Here is an 18,853-nt window from a genome sequence, read left to right on the forward strand (position 1 = left end):
CGGCTGTTCTGGGCAGGAATAAGAACAGAGGAAGAGTGTATTGTTGGCGTGCACGCTGACCTTATGCGCTTCCTCCCAGTGGCCTGCTGCAGTGTACATGTGTATGGCGTCTTTAATGTGACCTCCTTTCACAAACAGCTGCTCTGCCATCTACACAGAATTATCACACAAAACACAACATCCCAGTACAGAAGACAGTATTCTATATTCTCACTGGTAAAATGAATAAATAAACATCACTTCAAGAAACCCAACCCAGAAATGTACAAAATGCTTCTCAAGCAAATTAAAACAGTTCAAATTAATGCCGATATGTGCAGCTTTTACTACTTCAGATGAACTATTCTTGCAATTTGCAGAAGCTGTAGAGGAAAGAGACTGTTAGCTGGTTTATGTTCATGTGGGTAACGTGCACATGGAGTGAGCAGACTGCTCTTTTCAGCCTGGCAGTCTGTGCGGAGTGTTTGGCTCAGTGCAGCTCCTCATAATAATCACAACGCGCCGCTCCTCACAGCCGCTCTCCAGTCCGTTTAGAGGCTCTCTGCACGTCTGCCAGACTTCTTCACTTCAGTTCAGTTGGTGCTTTAAATCTTCTTCCCTTCAATCTTTTTTTTTCTTTTGTATTCAGATTTAACTACAGCTATCATGTCACTGCTACCAAGACACCCTTGAGCAAGCACAGCCTGCACTGGTCCATCAGCAAGGCAGTGGAGACAAACCTGGTCTCAGATTTGATTTATTCATTTGTTTTTTCGCAGATGTCCTTTATCTGTGCAGACAGATGTCCTTATTACCTGTGAATAAATATCATTCACCATTTCATCTTTTCTGAATCAACACATACTCTGATTGCAGCACTTGAGAAGCTGAGTGAGCAATCCTGGCGTCTGTGTTTGTCCTGGATCAAGACTAGGATCCAGACTTTTACTGACCTCCTGGACTCGTCTGTATGTGGTGAAAGTATTGAACTTGTAGAGATATTCATTTATCTCTGCAGTGACGTTCATCTCTCTGGGTCCTCAGCCTTAGAGATGGTGAGATGCCTGGGAAGATCTTATGAAGTCATGAGGGTGATGGAAAGAGGAGTTTGGTGAGTCTGATATGTTTGCACAATGAAGATCCAAGTCTTTAGGGTCCTGGTGCTTCCTGACTTGCTGTATGGTTCTGAGACTTGGAATCTAACCAGTGACCTAAGGTGATGACTAAATGTCTTTGGTACCAGGTCTCTTCAGAGCATCTTTGGGAACTGATGGAATGGCTAGTTAGGAAGAGGAGCATTAGGATTGAGAAAGATGTCACCTTTGACATTTGGAACAGAAGCAGTTGCTGCTGTTCCTCAGAGGCTTTTCTGCAGAAGCAGAAGAACAGTTTGGGCTTTAGAGTGCAGAAACACCACTACTTCAGCAGGTCCAACGGAGAAAAGTGCAATATCATTTGTTCCACATGAACAGTGAGACTCACTACCTCAGGAACACCATCCACAATCTGCAGTGGCTGGTGAAGTTTTAGTGCCCTTAACTCCTGGAAGACTCTGGACCTGCAGTTGTCTTGAACAAATCTGGTTGACAACTGAGTGTCCAATCACCAGAGCTGAGCGTGGATTTCCTTCTTGGAGTGCAGTCTCATTAGCAGTGCACTCCATCTAGGAGAGCAAAGTTCAGTGGTCTTCCTCCGTGGCACAGAGCAGGTAGCTCAGTGAAAACGGCACTAGTCTGCCAACATGTCGACCTTGGTGAGCTCAAAAAGAAACAAACCACTACAACCTTTTTCATCCATTGCCGATATTCCTCCATATTTACCTTCCGCTCATCTCACCTCATAGTCCTTTATGGACGAGTAGTGCTGCGCTATCTTCAGGTAGTATTTTCCTGTCGAGTCATCGTTCTGCGACATCAGGATATCGACGGCATTCTTCCACTGCCGAGACGCAATGGCTGCCTCAAGAGCTTTAACAGAGCACCTGCAATGTGTCAGGAAGAAGACAATACTCACGTTTTAGCGCACGAGTCTGTGCACACATATCAGTCTTACAACACTTCATAAACCACCACCTGTAGACTACGTACTGTTCTCACAAAGATTCACTGGCAACTGACTGGTAACTGGAAGGGTGAACAATTTTCACTCAATAATTAACTAGCTAACACTGGTTTAGCTTCTCTCTGTTTTAAGTAAAGTAAGTAAGTAGGGTCAGTAAACAAATAAGTAGGGTTAGTAAATAAGTAACAGGTCATTCCACAGAGCGAGCTTTCTTCCCATTTAATCCCGAATAGCAAATCGGGGAGCATGTTGAAGCATCAGAGTAACTTCTTGATCCATCTTTGTCAATCTTGAAAAAAGTTGGTACACGTAGTAGTTACAGCCATCATCTGCACCAGATTTGAAGTTGGGATCCAATTTTTGAACTGTTCAAAAATTTTCATCCAGATTCTCGATATCGTTGACAACATGTGCTAACTTTCAGGTATTTGTAGTCTTAACGGTTTCAATCATGTTTGAACTTCTTTAAGGTGGTTATTTGTAGGACAATGGCTTGAAACATGCTTGATTGTGCTTCTTCCGGGTAAAAATTTGATGCCAAAACAGCATTTGTTGGGCGCAGCTCCATTCTCTTGTTTTTGGACAGGTTGCCAGGTCTGCACATTATAAGCCAGCCTGTTAGGAGGCAACACAGATTAAGCTGTTTCATCCCATTTTCACACTTTTTTGGATCATGGGTGATCATACACTCAACAAAAATATAAACGCAACACTTTTGGTTTTGCTCCCATTTTGTATGAGATGAACTCAAAGATCTAAAACTTTTTCCACATACACAATATCACCATTTCCCTCAAATATTGTTCACAAACCAGTCTACATCTGTGATAGTGAGCACTTCTCCTTTGCTGAGATAATCCATCCCACCTCACAGGTGTGCCATATCAAGATGCTGATTAGACACCATGATTAGTGCACAGGTGTGCCTTAGACTGCCCACAATAAAAGGCCACTCTGAAAGGTGCAGTTTTATCACACAGCACAATGCCACAGATGTCACAAGATTTGAGGGAGCGTGCAATTGGCATGCTGACAGCAGGAATGTCAACCAGAGCTGTTGCTCGTGTATTGAATGTTCATTTCTCTACCATAAGCCGTCTTCAAAGCCGTCTCAGAGAATTTGGCAGTACATCCAACCAGCCTCACAACCGCAGACCACGTGTAACCACACCAGCCCAGGGCCTCCACATCCAGCATGTTCACCTCCAAGATCGTCTGAGACCAGCCACTCGGACAGCTGCTGAAACAATCGGTTTGCATAACCAAAGAATTTCTGCACAAACTGTCAGAAACCGTCTCAGGGAAGCTCATCTGCATGCTCGTCGTCCTCATCGGGGTCTCGACCTGACTCCAGTTCGTCGTCGTAACCGACTTGAGTGGGCAAATGCTCACATTCGCTGGCGTTTGGCACGTTGGAGAGGTGTTCTCTTCACGGATGAATCCCGGTTCACACTGTTCAGGGCAGATGGCAGACAGCGTGTGTGGCATCGTGTGGGTGAGCGGTTTTCTGATGTCAATGTTGTGGATCGAGTGGCCCATGGTGGCGGTGGGGTTATGGTATGGGCAGGCATCTGTTACGGACGAAGAACACAGGTGCATTTTATTGATGGCATTTTGAATGCACAGAGATACCATGAGGAGATCCTGAGGCCCATTGTTGTGCCATACATCCAAGAACATCACCTCATGTTGCAGCAGGATAATGCACGGCCCCATGTTGCAAGGATCTATACACAATTCTTGGAAGCTGAAAATGTCCCAGTTCTTGCATGGCCGGCATACTCACCGGACATGTCACCCATTGAGCATGTTTGGGATGCTCTGGACCGGCGTATACGACAGCGTGTACCAGTTCCTACCAATATCCAGCAACTTCGCACAGCCATTGAAGAGGAGTGGACCAACATTCCACAGGCCACAATTGACAACCTGATGAACTCTATGCGAAGGAGATGTGTTGCACTGCATGAGGCAAATGGTGGTCACACCAGATACTGACTGGTATCCCCCCCAATAAAACAAAACTGAACCTTTCAGAGTGGCCTTTTATTGTGGGCAGTCTAAGGGACACCTGTGCACTAATCATGGTGTCTAATCAGCATCTTGATATGGCACACCTGTGAGATGGGATGGATTATCTCAGCAAAGGAGAAGTGCTCACTATCACAGATTTAGACTGGTTTGTGAACAATATTTGAGGGAAATGGTGATATTGTGTATGAGTTCATCTCATACAAAATGGGAGCAAAACCAAAAGTGTTGCGTTTATATTTTTGTTGAGTGTAGTATAATGGTGCCCTTTAAGTAGGGTAGGTTAGTAAGATGAATAAATACGTGTTAGTATTGTAAGTAAGTAGGTTCAGTACACATGTAAGGTAAGTAAATAAGTAAGGCGAGTTGGTAAGTAAGTATGTTTGGTAATTAGTTAAATAAGTGAAACCCCTCTCACCCAGAAGGCTTATGCGTGGCTATCATTAGCATGGTATACTTCCTTCCAATACCGGCATGTCATGTGACTGCTCTGCATACATGGTCCTTCAATAGCATTTAATGTAGCAAGTCGTCAATGTTTTATCAAATTTGTCTCCGTTTTTCATTTTATCATGGATTTGGAGTTTCTGAACAACCCGGTGCTCTTCAGCCTGGCACACAGACGCTGAGTGTGTGGCGTCAAAGTTCAAAACACTTGCCAGACCCTGGCGAGCGCTGGCAACCGTGTGGCGTTGTGCAACAGGTATCTTCCCAAAAACTAGAAGTCTCGCCTTGTCAGGAAATTAAATCATGAAATTACCATTTGGAGACAAATCTGACAGCTGTTTCTCGACAGAGACTTTAAACATTTAATTGCTTCTCCAGCCTGTGAAGAATAAAAACGCTAAATATTTAGCTCGTATCTCTCTTTTTTTTAAATCCCGATCTGTCCACTAAAGTCTTGGTGGCAGTTGAAAGCAGCATCAGCCGTTTGTTTGAACTGTGTGGTTTGTATCATCTATCCTCCTCTCCATCTGTCCCACTCGTTATTTCTTTATGTCTCTCTCTCCATCACTCCCGGCTCTCCATACCCAGCTTCAATGAAGTGGTTGAAGGCAGCTTCCATCTGCTTCTGCTGAACAAGATAATCTCCCCAGGCCTCCTCCAGTTTCAGCACCTCGTTAGAAAAGAATCTGCGAGCCAGTTCCACAGCTAAAGAGGAGAAGGAAGGTGAAACTTTACCTCAACACGTATCTAATGTGTTTTACTCTCAGCATGTAGCTCTGATCCAACAGTTCAGTTTCAGTTTATTGCCATTTGCAGTAGAAAAACCACATTGGAATTAAAACTTGCGAGCAAATCTCAGTGCACATCAAACACATTTATGAAGGGATTCCCAGGAATCAAAGTACTACACACACACACACACACACACACACACACACACACACACACACACACACACACACACACACACACACACACACACACACACACACACACCTTTAGGACTCTCATCTGTGCAGATTTTCTTTGAGGATGTCTGACTGATTTTCTCAGTACTCTAAATAATGAATGGCTGCAGATACCTTCTTGAACTCAGACAGCTCTTACCCTATCAGACCAGAGGAAACAGCTTACTGAACCTGTCTGAAAATCAAAGGTGTACTATCATGGTCTCTGTGCCAGGTACGGAACTTGCAAGGGTCATTCTCATGGGGATTCAGTGTCAGCGGCCGGAGAGGTCTGGTTTCATACCCAACACGACAATTCCACCTTGTTCTGCAATTGTTCACTGAATGCAAACGTGACTATCAGCCAGGCTTCTTTGCGACATATGTTGGTTTTGCAAAGTGTTTGATTCAGTTGATATCCTGAGAATTCAAGGAATCCTCAATAACCCAATGGTCAGATTAGCTACAAATGATGGGCGTTCCTGGGGTGTGGCCAGCTCGTGGTTACTTGGTGTTATTGTGCACAATGTTTAATGATATATTTTCCGACTGATTAATGGAACCAAATTTCACTTGATTCATTTCGTCCAATGTCTTTCACATTAACGCTCCTGTATCGCTAGTTAGCATGCTAACATCTCTGGAAGATGTCTTGTAAATCACTACAGAGGTGTTATCTAGGTACAAACACGGTATTTTTAGATTTAGAAGTGTTTATTTCGAGCTAACGTTGACAGTATATATGAGAAAAATGCCAAACATAGATTTATACAGACATACAGCTGTTTCAGAGCGTATTCCACCATCTTGGATTATTTTGTTGGAGTGGGCAACCAGATCCCATGTTGTGTTGCACTCAGCATTGGCATAAAATAGACTTCTCATCTATTTTGGTCCAGCCTAGCTCACGGCATAGCAACAGTTGTCTCTCTCTCTGCTTCTGTCTACTGGACTCACTTGTATAACTGTAGGGGTACTTCCTGCATATCACAGCTGGCTTATACACATGGAGTGTAGCCAGAAACTCTGACGTCTTCCCAGCAAATTCTGGCTCCAACCCAGTGATGGCACAGACTGAGGGTTGGCTAAGGTTGTGCCTTTATTGGTAAAGAAAGGTTCAATGACCTTGACTTTGCAGACTTTGCTGTTCTTTTTTTTTACCTTTATTGAAAGCATTGCCTTTGCAGTAACACTCCACAGCTCTCTGGTTGTTCCCAATCTTCTCATATAGATCTCCTGCCTGGAAACAGAAGATGGAGATAACTAAATTACATACTCCGTAAGGAAATACAGGGCTGTATCAACAGAGATTCATCATTTTCACACACATTAACTATCATAAGTGCCTCCAGCAGGATGCTCGACTGTGGGGACACCAGCCGCCCCACGCTTTGCCAGACTCACATACAAACGGAATACAACCATGATTGTATGGGTTGACCAATTCTAAGGCATGAGGTATAAATTTTAAGACAGCAGTATAAGTTTAACTATAAGTATTCTTTTCTGAATATAGAAGAGACTCTCACCCTTTCATAGAACTCTCCCTTGATGAGGCTGGCGGCGATGCGGCTCACAGTGTCACTGTTGGTGCTCTCTGGCCGGCTGATGACCACCTGGGCAGCTTTAGCCGGGAGCCCAGCCTTCAGGTACAGGTTGATGGCACCCTGGAGGTCTCCCTCTCCCTCCTTCACCTCACCGGCCTTCCCATCCTGCCCCGTGTTCGTCAGCCACTGGTAGTGGCTCCTACGCAGACGGTCAAGCTCAGGATAACCCTAATGTCATTAAGCAAAGGGAGCCACTCATGTTAAAGTCATTTAAAAAAAGGGGGTTGAGCAATTTTTTTCACAATATTATAAATTTAGACAGTTGAAGTAAAAAGTATGAGTTTTAAATGATGCTGTTTTCAATTTGGGAATAATCTCTACCATAACTGAGATGATGACTCTGCAGAGTGACATAAACTGGAAACCTCTGGGTTCGTCTTGGTGATCTAAGGTTCTGGTCCATTTGAGGCGTGTCTTCCTCCACATCACTATTTACAGGGGAGGAAGTCTCAGCTCAAAGCGTACTGAGCACTAAGAGGATGGATTAAGTCAGCTAATTAGTCAGGAGTACAACATAAAATTAAGCAGAGCGCCACCTCTCATCGCCATTAACCCAGAATGTGCTAAGTACTAGCATGTTGCTATTGAGAGGGCGACAGTTTTCTAGAGGTGGAGCATTTTTGCATGCATGAAAGATGTGTGCACGAGACACAGCAACGCAAAACTGTAGAGATTTAGTGACTGCTGTGACAGTTTTCTGCCTCCAGAGGTATGTGTGAAGACCGTTCACAGACCACCGTGCATAAGACATGAAAATGTGGTGCAGCAGTTTCAACTTATATACAGAAAAATCACACATTTGTTATTAACAATGACTATTTATGAAGGGATTCCCAGGAATCAAAGTATTACACACACAAAAAAATCTAATAATAAATGAATAAATGCTAATGATAAAAAGTACACTATAAAATCCCAAATTAAAGAGCTGATAATGCAGTAAAAGGGTGCTGCTTTTTCTGCAGTGTGACTTATTTCCCCAGGAAAAAAATAATGAAAATCCAGTGTAGGCTGTAATTATATGAATTAATTTAAAGAAACATCTCTCCCCCTGAACAAGCTGCTAAACTGCACCACAGCAGAAACACAGGATGAGAGCTGTGACAATTCAGCAGGACAACCACTGGACATGTGCACGTGCAGCAGATACAGTGATGTTTTATCAGCAGTCTGCATCTTCAGTTCAAAGCATGTTTAAAGTCCAGGCTCCCTCAGAACACTGTACCACACCCCAGTACATCCAACTGATCTCCACACGGACAAATTTAGGCATAAAAATATGGTACAAACTATAGTCATAAAAATTTAGTCGTTTTCCAAAAGCATTTCCTTTTATTTTGCTTAACAGGCATTTTTTATTCAGTCCTGCTGTGTGTATAAGGAGGGCGTGTACGTGCGTCGCACACACACACGTCTGAGTGTTGTGCACATTAAATACGATAAACACCCTACAGGCGACGTCAGACCAGGTTTTTGCTGGACCCTGAGAAGTATCTCGGGGTCTTGTTCACAAGTGGGGACAAGTTGGAGTGTGAGATCGACAAACGGATTGGGGCGGCATCTGATGATTTATGGACGCTGTACTGGAACATCGTGGTGAAGACAGAGCTGAGCCAGGAGATGAGGACTGCAATTTACCAGTCCATTTACGCTGCTATCCTCACCTATAGTCATGAACTTTGGGTAATGACTGAAAGAATAAGATCATGGATACAAGTGGCGGAAATGAGATTCCTTACATTCCTGCACAGGGTGAGAAACTCGACTATTCAGGAGGGACTCAGAGTAGAGATGCTGCTTCTTCACATCAAAAGGAGCCAGCTGAGGTGGTTCGCACACCTGATGAGAATGCCCCCTGGTGGTCTTCCTAGGGAGGTCTCCCAGGCACATCCAACTGGGAGGAGGCCCCAGAGAAGACTCAGGACACGCTGGAAGGATTAGATTTCCCAGCTGGCTTGGGAACACCTCGGGATCCCCCAGGAAGAGTTACAGGACTTGGCCAAAGATAGGGAAGTGTGAGATGAGCTGCTTGCTCTGCTGCCAACGTGACCTGGACCCAGATAAGCATCTAAAAATGAGTGAATGGTCCAGCGCTGCGCCCAACAATGCCTCATTCTAAGAATGCAGCTTGTTGTTGACACAACGAAGGCACCGGGCGTGAAAAGATCACTGCACCGGGTAGAAACTGCAAATAAGTGAACTGCGCTTCTCGATCCATGTGGTGCATTGTGGGATCACCGCTACCAACCAACAAGGTGAAGATGGCAAATTGCAATACAAACATGAGTGACCGGTGCAGTTTAGATGACTTTAAAAGATGGAAAGTCGATGAACTGAAAGTTTTTGTAAGCGCAGAGGTCTCCATGTTCAAGGGAAACACAAAGACGAACTTACTGTGTTAGCATACAGCGTGCTAACTGCAAATTAGCCCTGTGTTTTAACCAAATTAAACAAATTGGAAAAGATTTTGAGGACTTGTTACACTGAACATCTCATGGAAAATGGCTACCTGAGTCTACAGAAAATGACAGAGCAGACTCAGGTAGGATGGATGGTTGTGGAGAACAAAGCTCAGATTGTTTCACTGTTACCTTGACTTCAGCGACAGCAATGCACTCGTCCCACATGTTGAGCTCCTGGTACATTTCTATAGCTTCATCAAGAGCATTCTGCAGAAACACGGACGCAGAACAGACACATATCAGTCAAAGTCACAAGCGTTCGCCCTGGGCTGATGGAGCTCAAGGAATTCAGTACTCATGCTCCAAATAAACTATGTGACCAGCCAAAAGCGTGTGATTTTGCATGCAAGAGTGCTGGAGTTTCTCTGCAAAAATCCTTTTTCTTTCTGTGTGCTGAGCATCCTCTGCTGCTAGTTTGTACCGTGGTATTCAACAGGCATCTCATTGGCCTGATCAATCTGGTAGATACAGTAAGTCAGGAGAGATTCACTGAAACATGTCTTTTATTTATTTGAAATGAAAAAACAACCAGCTGTACTGCTGAACTAACCACACAGGGATTTCAGTACAGAATTTAAAACTGGAAGGTTTATAATTTATGTAGACTAAATAGTAACGTGTGTGTGTGTGTATGTGTAATACTGAAAAAAAACAAACAAACCTTATGGCTGCCTGGCTTAATCAATAACAGTATCAGTCCTCTGTTCAGCAAAGTGGGCAGTCTGTAGAGGGTCTGAATGAAACCCAGTTATACTAAAATTTGAAGTTGTCTAATTTCAGTACTTTTTGGTGAGAAAGTGATAGATTTTGTGTGTAATCTTGGAGAGAAGAATCAGTCTTCTGTTCAGTGTAGCGGCTGGTCCTTGGAGGGTTTTTGTGAGAGCAGATTATGCTCAAATCCTAACTTGTCAGACATAAGATCATCGAGGATGTCCAGGTCAGACTTTGTGGAAAGCTGATGAATTTTGTTCATGTTGTTGTGGCTACAAAAGTGTGACTGATGCAGTAAATGTTTTTTTTTTTACCCTTCCTGCCTCACAGCTGGTGATAATTAACTCAGTGAATTCATTTCTATTTGAAAACTATTCAGTTGTGCATAATTTCACGTTGTAATTATTGGTATTCAGTAAATGCCACATTCGCTCTCAGCACTACTAATTTACTGAATAATAATTAGTCATTTTTTTATGTAAGTGACTATGATGGACAAAAGTGTGGGGGGGACACCTACTTTTTAGTGAAGGTGACTATGGTGTGGCACACAAACACACCACGTATATTATATTGTGATTGTTTTTATAAACGTCAGTGATGCAAATCCTTGAATCGCAATCATGATTCTTCCAACCCAAAGAGGTGATGCTGTTATTGTCTAAGTCTTCTTGACCTGTACCTATCTACACTATACCAACCTCTACTTGGACCTTCGCTTATTTCACCTACCTATATGTTGCCTACGTGCCCGTGCACCCATCTTTGTACCGACCTGCAGCCACTCTGCTGTGTGTACACCTGAACCCGTCAGGCCTCACAGGTGAAGCACAATTAGTCCCGATTAGTAGCTGGCTTGGAGACCCCGTGGGAAGACCTGGGACTGTCTGTGTTTCTCCAAATAGAACTAGACTTGTGTGAGGAAGGGCATCCAGTGTAAAAGTTCTGCCAAATCCCAATGGAGATCTGTACCAGATCTGCTGTGGTGACCTTGAACACTCTGGGGCAGCCCGCAGCTACCTGCACCTATGCCTACCTACAGTTTCATGTTCTGGGGTGAAAACTGCAGTTTACTGAGCAGTGTGACCCATGAAGACTGCTGGTAGAGAGAAGTGAGCAACTTACTGTTCAACAAGTCGATAGTGGCCAGACTACTTCTGTGGATTTGTACAACTTAAATGTGTACTGTTCAACTACACTGGGAAAATACTTCACTTCAATCAATCAATCAATCAATCAATTTTTTTTTCTATAGCGCCAAATCACAACAAACAGTTGCCCCAAGGCGCTTTATATTGTAAGGCAAGGCCATACTATAATTATGTAAAACCCCAACGGTCAAAACGACCCCCTGTGAGCAAGCACTTGGCTACAGTGGGAAGGAAAAACTCCCTTTTAACAGGAAGAAACCTCCAGCAGAACCAGGCTCAGGGAGGGGCAGTCTTCTGCTGGGACTGGTTGGGGCTGAGGGAGAGAACCAGGAAAAAGACATGCTGTGGAGGGGAGCAGAGATCGATCACTAATGATTAAATGCAGAGTGGTGCATACAGAGCAAAAAGAGAAAGAAACAGTGCATCATGGGAACCCCCCAGCAGTCTACGTCTATAGCAGCATAACTAAGGGATGGTTCAGGGTCACCTGATCCAGCCCTAACTATAAGCTTTAGCAAAAAAGAAAGTTTGAAGCATAATCTTAAAAGTAGAGAGGGTGTCTGTCACCCTGATCTGAATTGGGAGCTGGTTCCACAGGAGAGGAGCCTGAAAGCTGAAGGCTCTGCCTCCCATTCTACTCTTACAAACCCTAGGAACTACAAGTAAGCCTGCAGTCTGAGAGCGAAGCGCTCTATTGGGGTGATATGGTACTATGAGGTCCCTAAGATAAGATGGGATCTGATTATTCAAAACTTTATAAGTAAGAAGAAGAATTTCAAATTCTATTCTAGAATTAACAGGAAGCCAATGAAGAGAGGCCAATATGGGTGAGATATGCTCTCTCCTTCTAGTCCCCGTTAGTACTCTAGCTGCAGCATTTTGAATTAACTGAAGGCTTTTTAGGGAACTTTTAGGACAACCTGATAATAATGAATTACAATAGTCCAGCCTAGAGGAAATAAATGCATGAATTAGTTTCTCAGCATCACTCTGAGACAAGACCTTTCTAATTTTAGAGATATTGCGTAAATGCAAAAAAGCAGTCCTACATATTTGTTTAATATGTGCTTTGAATGACATATCCTGATCAAAAATGACTCCAAGATTTCTCACAGTATTACTAGAGGTCAGGGTAATGCCATCCAGAGTAAGGATCTGGTTAGACACCATGTTTCTAAGATTTGTGGGGTCAAGTACAATAACTTCAGTTTTATCTGAGTTTAAAAGCAGGAAATTAGAGGTCATCCATGTCTTTATGTCTGTAAGACAATCCTGCAGTTTAGCTAATTGGTGTGTGTCCTCTGGCTTCATGGATAGATAAAGCTGGGTATCATCTGCGTAACAATGAAAATTTAAGCAATACCGTCTAATAATACTGCCTAAGGGAAGCATGTATAAAGTGAATAAAATTGGTCCTAGCACAGAACCTTGTGGAACTCCATAATTAACTTTAGTCTGTGAAGAAGATTCCCCATTTACATGAACAAATTGTAATCTATTAGACAAATATGATTCAAACCACCGCAGCGCAGTGCCTTTAATACCTATGGCATGCTCTAATCTCTGTAATAAAATTTTATGGTCAACAGTATCAAAAGCAGCACTGAGGTCTAACAGAACAAGCACAGAGATGAGTCCACTGTCCAAGGCCATAAGAAGATCATTTGTAACCTTCACTAATGCTGTTTCTGTACTATGATGAATTCTAAAACCTGACTGAAACTCTTCAAATAGACCATTCCTCTGCAGATGATCACTTAGCTGTTTTACAACTACCCTTTCAAGAATTTTTGAGAGAAAAGGAAGGTTGGAGATTGGCCTATAATTAGCTAAGATAGCTGGGTCAAGTGATGGCTTTTTAAGTAATGGTTTAATTACTGCCACCTTAAAAGCCTGTGGTACATAGCCAACTAACAAATATAGATTGATCATATTTAAGATCGAAGCATTAAATAATGGTAGGGCTTCCTTGAGCAGCCTGGTAGGAATGGGGTCTAATAAACATGTTGATGGTTTGGATGAAGTAACTAATGAAAATAACTCAGACAGAACAATCGGAGAGAAAGAGTCTAACCAAATACCGGCATCACTGAAAGCAGCCAAAGATAACGATACGTCTTTGGGATGGTTATGAGTAATTTTTTCTCTAATAGTTAAAATTTTGTTAGCAAAGAAAGTCATGAAGTCATTACTAGTTAAAGTTAATGGAATACTCAGCTCAATAGAGCTCTGACTCTTTGTCAGCCTGGCTACAGTGCTGAAAAGAAACCTGGGGTTGTTCTTATTTTCTTCAAATAGTGATGAGTAGAAAGATGTCCTTTACGGAGGGCTTTTTATAGAGCAACAGACTCTTTTTCCAGGCTAAGTGAAGATCTTCTAAATTAGTGAGACGCCATTTCCTCTCCAACTTACGGGTTATCTGCTTTAAGCTACGAGTTTGTGAGTTATACCACGGAGTCAGACACTTCTGATTTAAAGCTCTCTTTTTCAGAGGAGCTACAGCATCCAAAGTTGTCTTCAATGAGGATGTAAAACTATTGACGAGATACTCTATCTGACTTACAGAGTTTAGGTAGCTACTCTGCACTGTGTTGGTATATGGCATTAGAGAACATAAAGAAGGAATCATATCCTTAAACCTAGTTACAGCGCTTTCTGAAAGACTTCTAGTGTAATGAAACTTATTCCCCACTGCTGGGTAGTCCATCAGAGTAAATGTAAATGTTGTGAAAGTGTAGGAACACGGACCCACAACAGGGGGCGCAATGAATGGACAATGGAGGAAGTAAAAAACAAGATTTACTACTGAAACAAGCATGAGTAGTATAACAAACACAATGTTTAGGGTCGAATCCGCTGGTGTCGTGTGGGCAGGCTCGAAGATAGGAGACGTCCGTCTCAGTCGAACCGGAACCACCCAGATCTCCACTGCCACCGAACCCCGGAAATACTGGAACCGCCAAGTCCCGAATTCCCAGGTGGCCACTGCCTCCGCTCGTCGGATCCGGTACTGCTGGCAGGAGAGAGCAAGAACACACAGGAGTGGATGAACGCACCCAGTACAGAGAGGGGAGAAGCCGCCTCCACCTCTTGGCAAAGTTCAGCAGGAAGGTGAGTACTTATCCAAAGAAGGAGGGTCTCAGTAGTCACCAGTCCTGAAAGGTTTAACAAGTTTATCAATCACAGAATATGCTGCAGAGAATGTTACCTTGGTCTTAGGCGATATCTCGGCACTGAGGTGGAGACGCCGTCCTCCTGATATACCTCGGTGCTGAGTAGAAACAGCTGTGTTTGGTGATGGGTGACAGCTGTCACCCAGATTACTCCCATGATGCGGTAGCGCCCTCTGGTGCCTGGAGCCCGCACTCCAGGCAGGGCGCCCTCTGGTGGTGGTGGGCCAGCAGTACCTCCTCTTCAGCGGCCCACACAACAGGACCCCCCCCTCAACGGGCGCCTCCTGGCGCACGACCGGGCTTGTCCGGATGGCGTCGGTAGAAGTCGGCCAGGAGGGCCGGGTCCAGGATGAAGCCCTTCTTCACCCAGGAGCGCTCCTCGGGGCCGTACCCCTCCCAGTCCACCAGATACTGAAAACCCCGGCCCATCCGACGGACGTCAAGGAGCCGGCGGACAGTCCAAGCCGGTGCTCCGTCGATGATCCGGGCAGGAGGTGGTGCCGGACCCGGGGTGCAGAGGGGTGAGGTGTGAAGAGGCTTGATCCGGGAAACATGGAAAACTGGATGGATCCGCAGTGAGGCCGGAAGCTGGAGCCTCACTGCGGCGGGGTTGATGACCTTGAGGATTTTATACGGTCCGATGTATCGTTCTTGCAGTTTAGGTGAGTCAACCTGTAGGGGAATGTCCTTGGTGGATAACCAGACCTCCTGCCCAGGACGATACTTGGGGGCCGGGGCTCGTCGCCGGTCTGCATGTTTCTTCGCCCTCGTCCGGGCCTGCAACAAGGCAGAGCGGGCGGCCCGCCACACCCGACGGCACTTCCGTAGGTGGGCCTGGACCGAGGGCACACTGACCTCTCCCTCAACCACCGGAAACAAGGGGGGCTGATACCCCAAGCACACCTCAAACGGGGAGAGGCCGGTGGCTGATGACACTTGACTGTTGTGGGCGTACTCGATCCAGGCCAGGTGGGTACTCCAGGCCGTCGGGTGCGCGGCTGTCACACAGCGAAGTGTCTGCTCCAGTTCTTGATTCGCCCGCTCTGCCTGCCCGTTGGTCTGGGGATGGTACCCAGACGAGAGGCTGACCGTGGCCCCCAGTTCCCGGCAGAAGCTCCTCCAGACATGCGAGGTGAACTGGGGACCGCGATCGGAGACGATGTCTGATGGTATGCCATGCAGACGGACGACGTGGTGGACCAGGAGGTCCGCTGTCTCCTGGGCCGTAGGGAGCTTCGGGAGGGCCACGAAGTGGGCCGCCTTGGAGAAACGGTCCACTATCGTGAAGATAACAGTGTTTCCCTGGGACGGCGGGAGACCCGTGACGAAATCCAGGCCGATGTGGGACCAGGGGCGATGAGGCACAGGCAATGGCTGTAGTTGCCCTGAGGTCTTTCTATGATCGGCCTTGCCCCTGGCGCAGGTGGTACAGGCCTGGACGTAGTCCCGGACGTCGGTCTCCAGGGATGCCCACCAGAAGCGTTGCCGGACGACTGCCACGGTCCTTCGCACCCCTGGGTGACAGGAGAGCTTAGAACCGTGACAGAAGTCCAGGACTGCGGCCCTAGCTTCTGGTGGGACGTACAGTCTGTTCTTTGGTCCGTTTCCGGGGTCCGGGACACGGGTCAGGGCCTCCCGGACGGTCTCTCCACGTCCCAGGTGAGGGCGGCCACGATAGCGGACTCCGGGATGATGGGATCCGGGGGATCCGACGGTTCCGTTTTGACCTCATCTTCGTGCACCCGGGACAATGCATCCGATCTCTGATTCTTGGTCCCGGGGCGGTAGGTAATCCGGAAGTCAAAACGGCCAAAGAACAGTGACCAGCGGGCTTGCCTGGGGTTCAGACGCTTGGCGGTTCTGATGTACTCCAGGTTCCGATGGTCAGTGAAAACCGTGAATGGCACGGCTGTTCCCTCCAACAGATGTCTCCACTCTTCGAGGGCCTCTTTCACAGCAAGGAGTTCCCGACTGCCGACGTCATAATTCCGTTCAGCGGGGGTCAACCTGCGAGAAAAATAGGCACACGGGTGAAGGACCTTATCGGTCTTCCCGCTCTGGGAGAGCACCGCTCCTATCCCTGAGTCCGAGGCATCCACTTCAACCACTAACTGGCGGCTAGGATCGGGCTGCACCAGAACTGGTGCAGACGAGAAGCGCCGTTTCAACTCCTTGAACGCGGCCTCGCACCGGTCCGACCAGGTGAAGGGAACTTTTGGAGAGGTCAGGGCTGTCAGGGGGCTAACTACCTGACTGTAGCCCTTGATGAACCTCCTATAGAAATTAGCAAAACCGAGGAACTGTTGCAGCTTCCTACGGCTTGTTGGTTGGGGCCAATCTCTCACCGCCGCAACCTTGGCCGGGTCCGGGGCGACGGAGTTGGAGGAGATGATAAACCCCAGGAAGGACAAAGAAGTGCAGGTGGAACTCACACTTCTCGCCCTTCACAAACAGACGGTTCTCCAACAACCGCTGCAGAACCTGACGGACATGCCGGACATGAGTCTCAGGATCCGGGGAAAAGATGAGTATATCGTCTAGATATACGAAGACGAACCGGTGCAGGAAGTCCCGCAAGACATCGTTTACCAACGCTTGAAAAGTCGCGGGAGCATTAGTGAGACCGAACGGCATGACCAGGTACTCAAAATGACCTAAGGGGGTGTTAAATGCCGTCTTCCATTCGTCTCCCTTCCGAATCCGAACCAAATGATACGCATTTCTAAGATCCAGCTTGGTGAAGATTTTGGCTCCATGCAAGGGAGTGAACACTGAATCCAACAAGGGCAACGGGTATCGGTTGCGAACCGTGATCTCGTTCAACCCCCTGTAATCAATGCATGGACGAAGCCCGCCATCTTTTTTACCCACAAAAAAGAAACCTGCGCCCATCGGTGAGGTGGAATTCCGGATCAATCCGGCAGCTAATGAGTCCCGGATATAGGTCTCCATTGATTCGCGTTCCGGCCGTGAGAGGTTGTACAGCCTACTGGACGGGAACTCACTGCCTGGAACCAAATCAATGGCACAATCGTACGGACGGTGGGGAGGAAGCGTGAGAGCCAGATCCTTGCTGAACACGTCAGCGAGGTCATGATACTCCGCTGGCACCGCCTTCAGATTGGGCGGGACTCGGACCTCCTCCTTAGCTTGGGAGCCGGGAGGAACCGAGGAACCGAGACACTCCCGATGGCAGGTTTCGCTCCACTGAACCACTACCCCGGACGGCCAATCAATCCGGGGATTGTGCTTAAGCATCCATGGAAACCCTAAAACCACACGGGAGGTGGCCTGAGTCACAAAGAACTCGATCACCTCCCGGTGGTTACCTGACACCACCAGAGTTACTGGAGGTGTCTTGTGCATGATTGGTGGGAGTAGGGAGCCATCTAGTGCCCGAACCTGCACAGGCGAGGTAAGAGCCACCAGAGGGAGCCCTATCTCCCTGGCCCATCTACTGTCAAGCAGATTCCCCTCAGAGCCCGTGTCCACCAGTGCTGGGGCCTTCAGGGTTGAGTCCTCGAACAGGATCGTGACTGGGAGTCGTGTAGCAATGTGGGTGTGTCCCACGTGAATGTTTTGGCCCACCCCTGGCCCAGTCTCTAGGGGCGGGCGTTGGAGTTTAACCGCTCGGGGCAGTCGTTTGCCATGCTCACTCGAGCCACAAACATAACAAGCTCCGTGGGCCCGCCTCCTTTGTGCTCCAGGTGCCCTAAATGTTGCCCTGCTCGTGTCCATAGCTTCGTCAGCAGGGGGAGCCATAGGCGCACGGAGCGCAGGAACAGAGGAGCGTGGGGAGGGCGGAGCTCGATCGGACCCGGAAGGGAGAGGGACGACGCGTGCCTGGCCACGCCCTTCGCCTCGTTCCCGACGGCGTTCTTCTAACCGGTTGTCGAGTCGTATGACTAGATCGATAAGCCCATCTAAATCCCGCGGTTCGTCCTTAGCCACCAGGTGCTCTTTTAGGACCAGTGACAGTCCGTTTATAAAGGCAGCGCGGAGGGCAGTGCTATTCCAGCCGGATCTCGCCGCCGCGATGCGGAAGGCGACTGCATAGGCAGCTGCGCTCCGGCGTCCCTGTCGAATGGACAGTAGTGCGGTTGAAGCGGACTCTCCTCTGCTGGGATGATCGAACACCGTTCTGAGCTCCCGTACAAACCCATCGTAAGTATGAAGGAGCCGTGAGTTCTGCTCCCAGAGCGCTGTAGCCCAAGCGCGTGCCTCCCCACGAAGCAGATTTATCACATAAGCTACTCTGCTAGCGTCAGTCGCGTACATCACGGG

The 18,853-nt window shown here is 46.9% G+C and overlaps 1 protein-coding gene across 1 annotated transcript in view; it reads right to left on the reverse strand.

Annotated features, from left to right (window-relative positions):
* Positions 1–18,853, reverse strand: part of ift172 (intraflagellar transport 172) — a 155,752-nt gene that overhangs the window by 47,013 nt on the left and 89,886 nt on the right. The window contains 6 exon segments of the mRNA XM_034162804.1: positions 61–150; positions 1,816–1,960; positions 5,103–5,223; positions 6,627–6,705; positions 6,995–7,240; positions 9,664–9,741. Of these exon segments, the coding sequence (XP_034018695.1) occupies positions 61–150; positions 1,816–1,960; positions 5,103–5,223; positions 6,627–6,705; positions 6,995–7,240; positions 9,664–9,741 (759 nt within the window).

The sequence above is a fragment of the Thalassophryne amazonica genome, chromosome 21 (genome assembly GCF_902500255.1).
Source record: "Thalassophryne amazonica chromosome 21, fThaAma1.1, whole genome shotgun sequence".
NCBI classification, from domain to species: Eukaryota; Metazoa; Chordata; class Actinopteri; order Batrachoidiformes; family Batrachoididae; genus Thalassophryne; species Thalassophryne amazonica.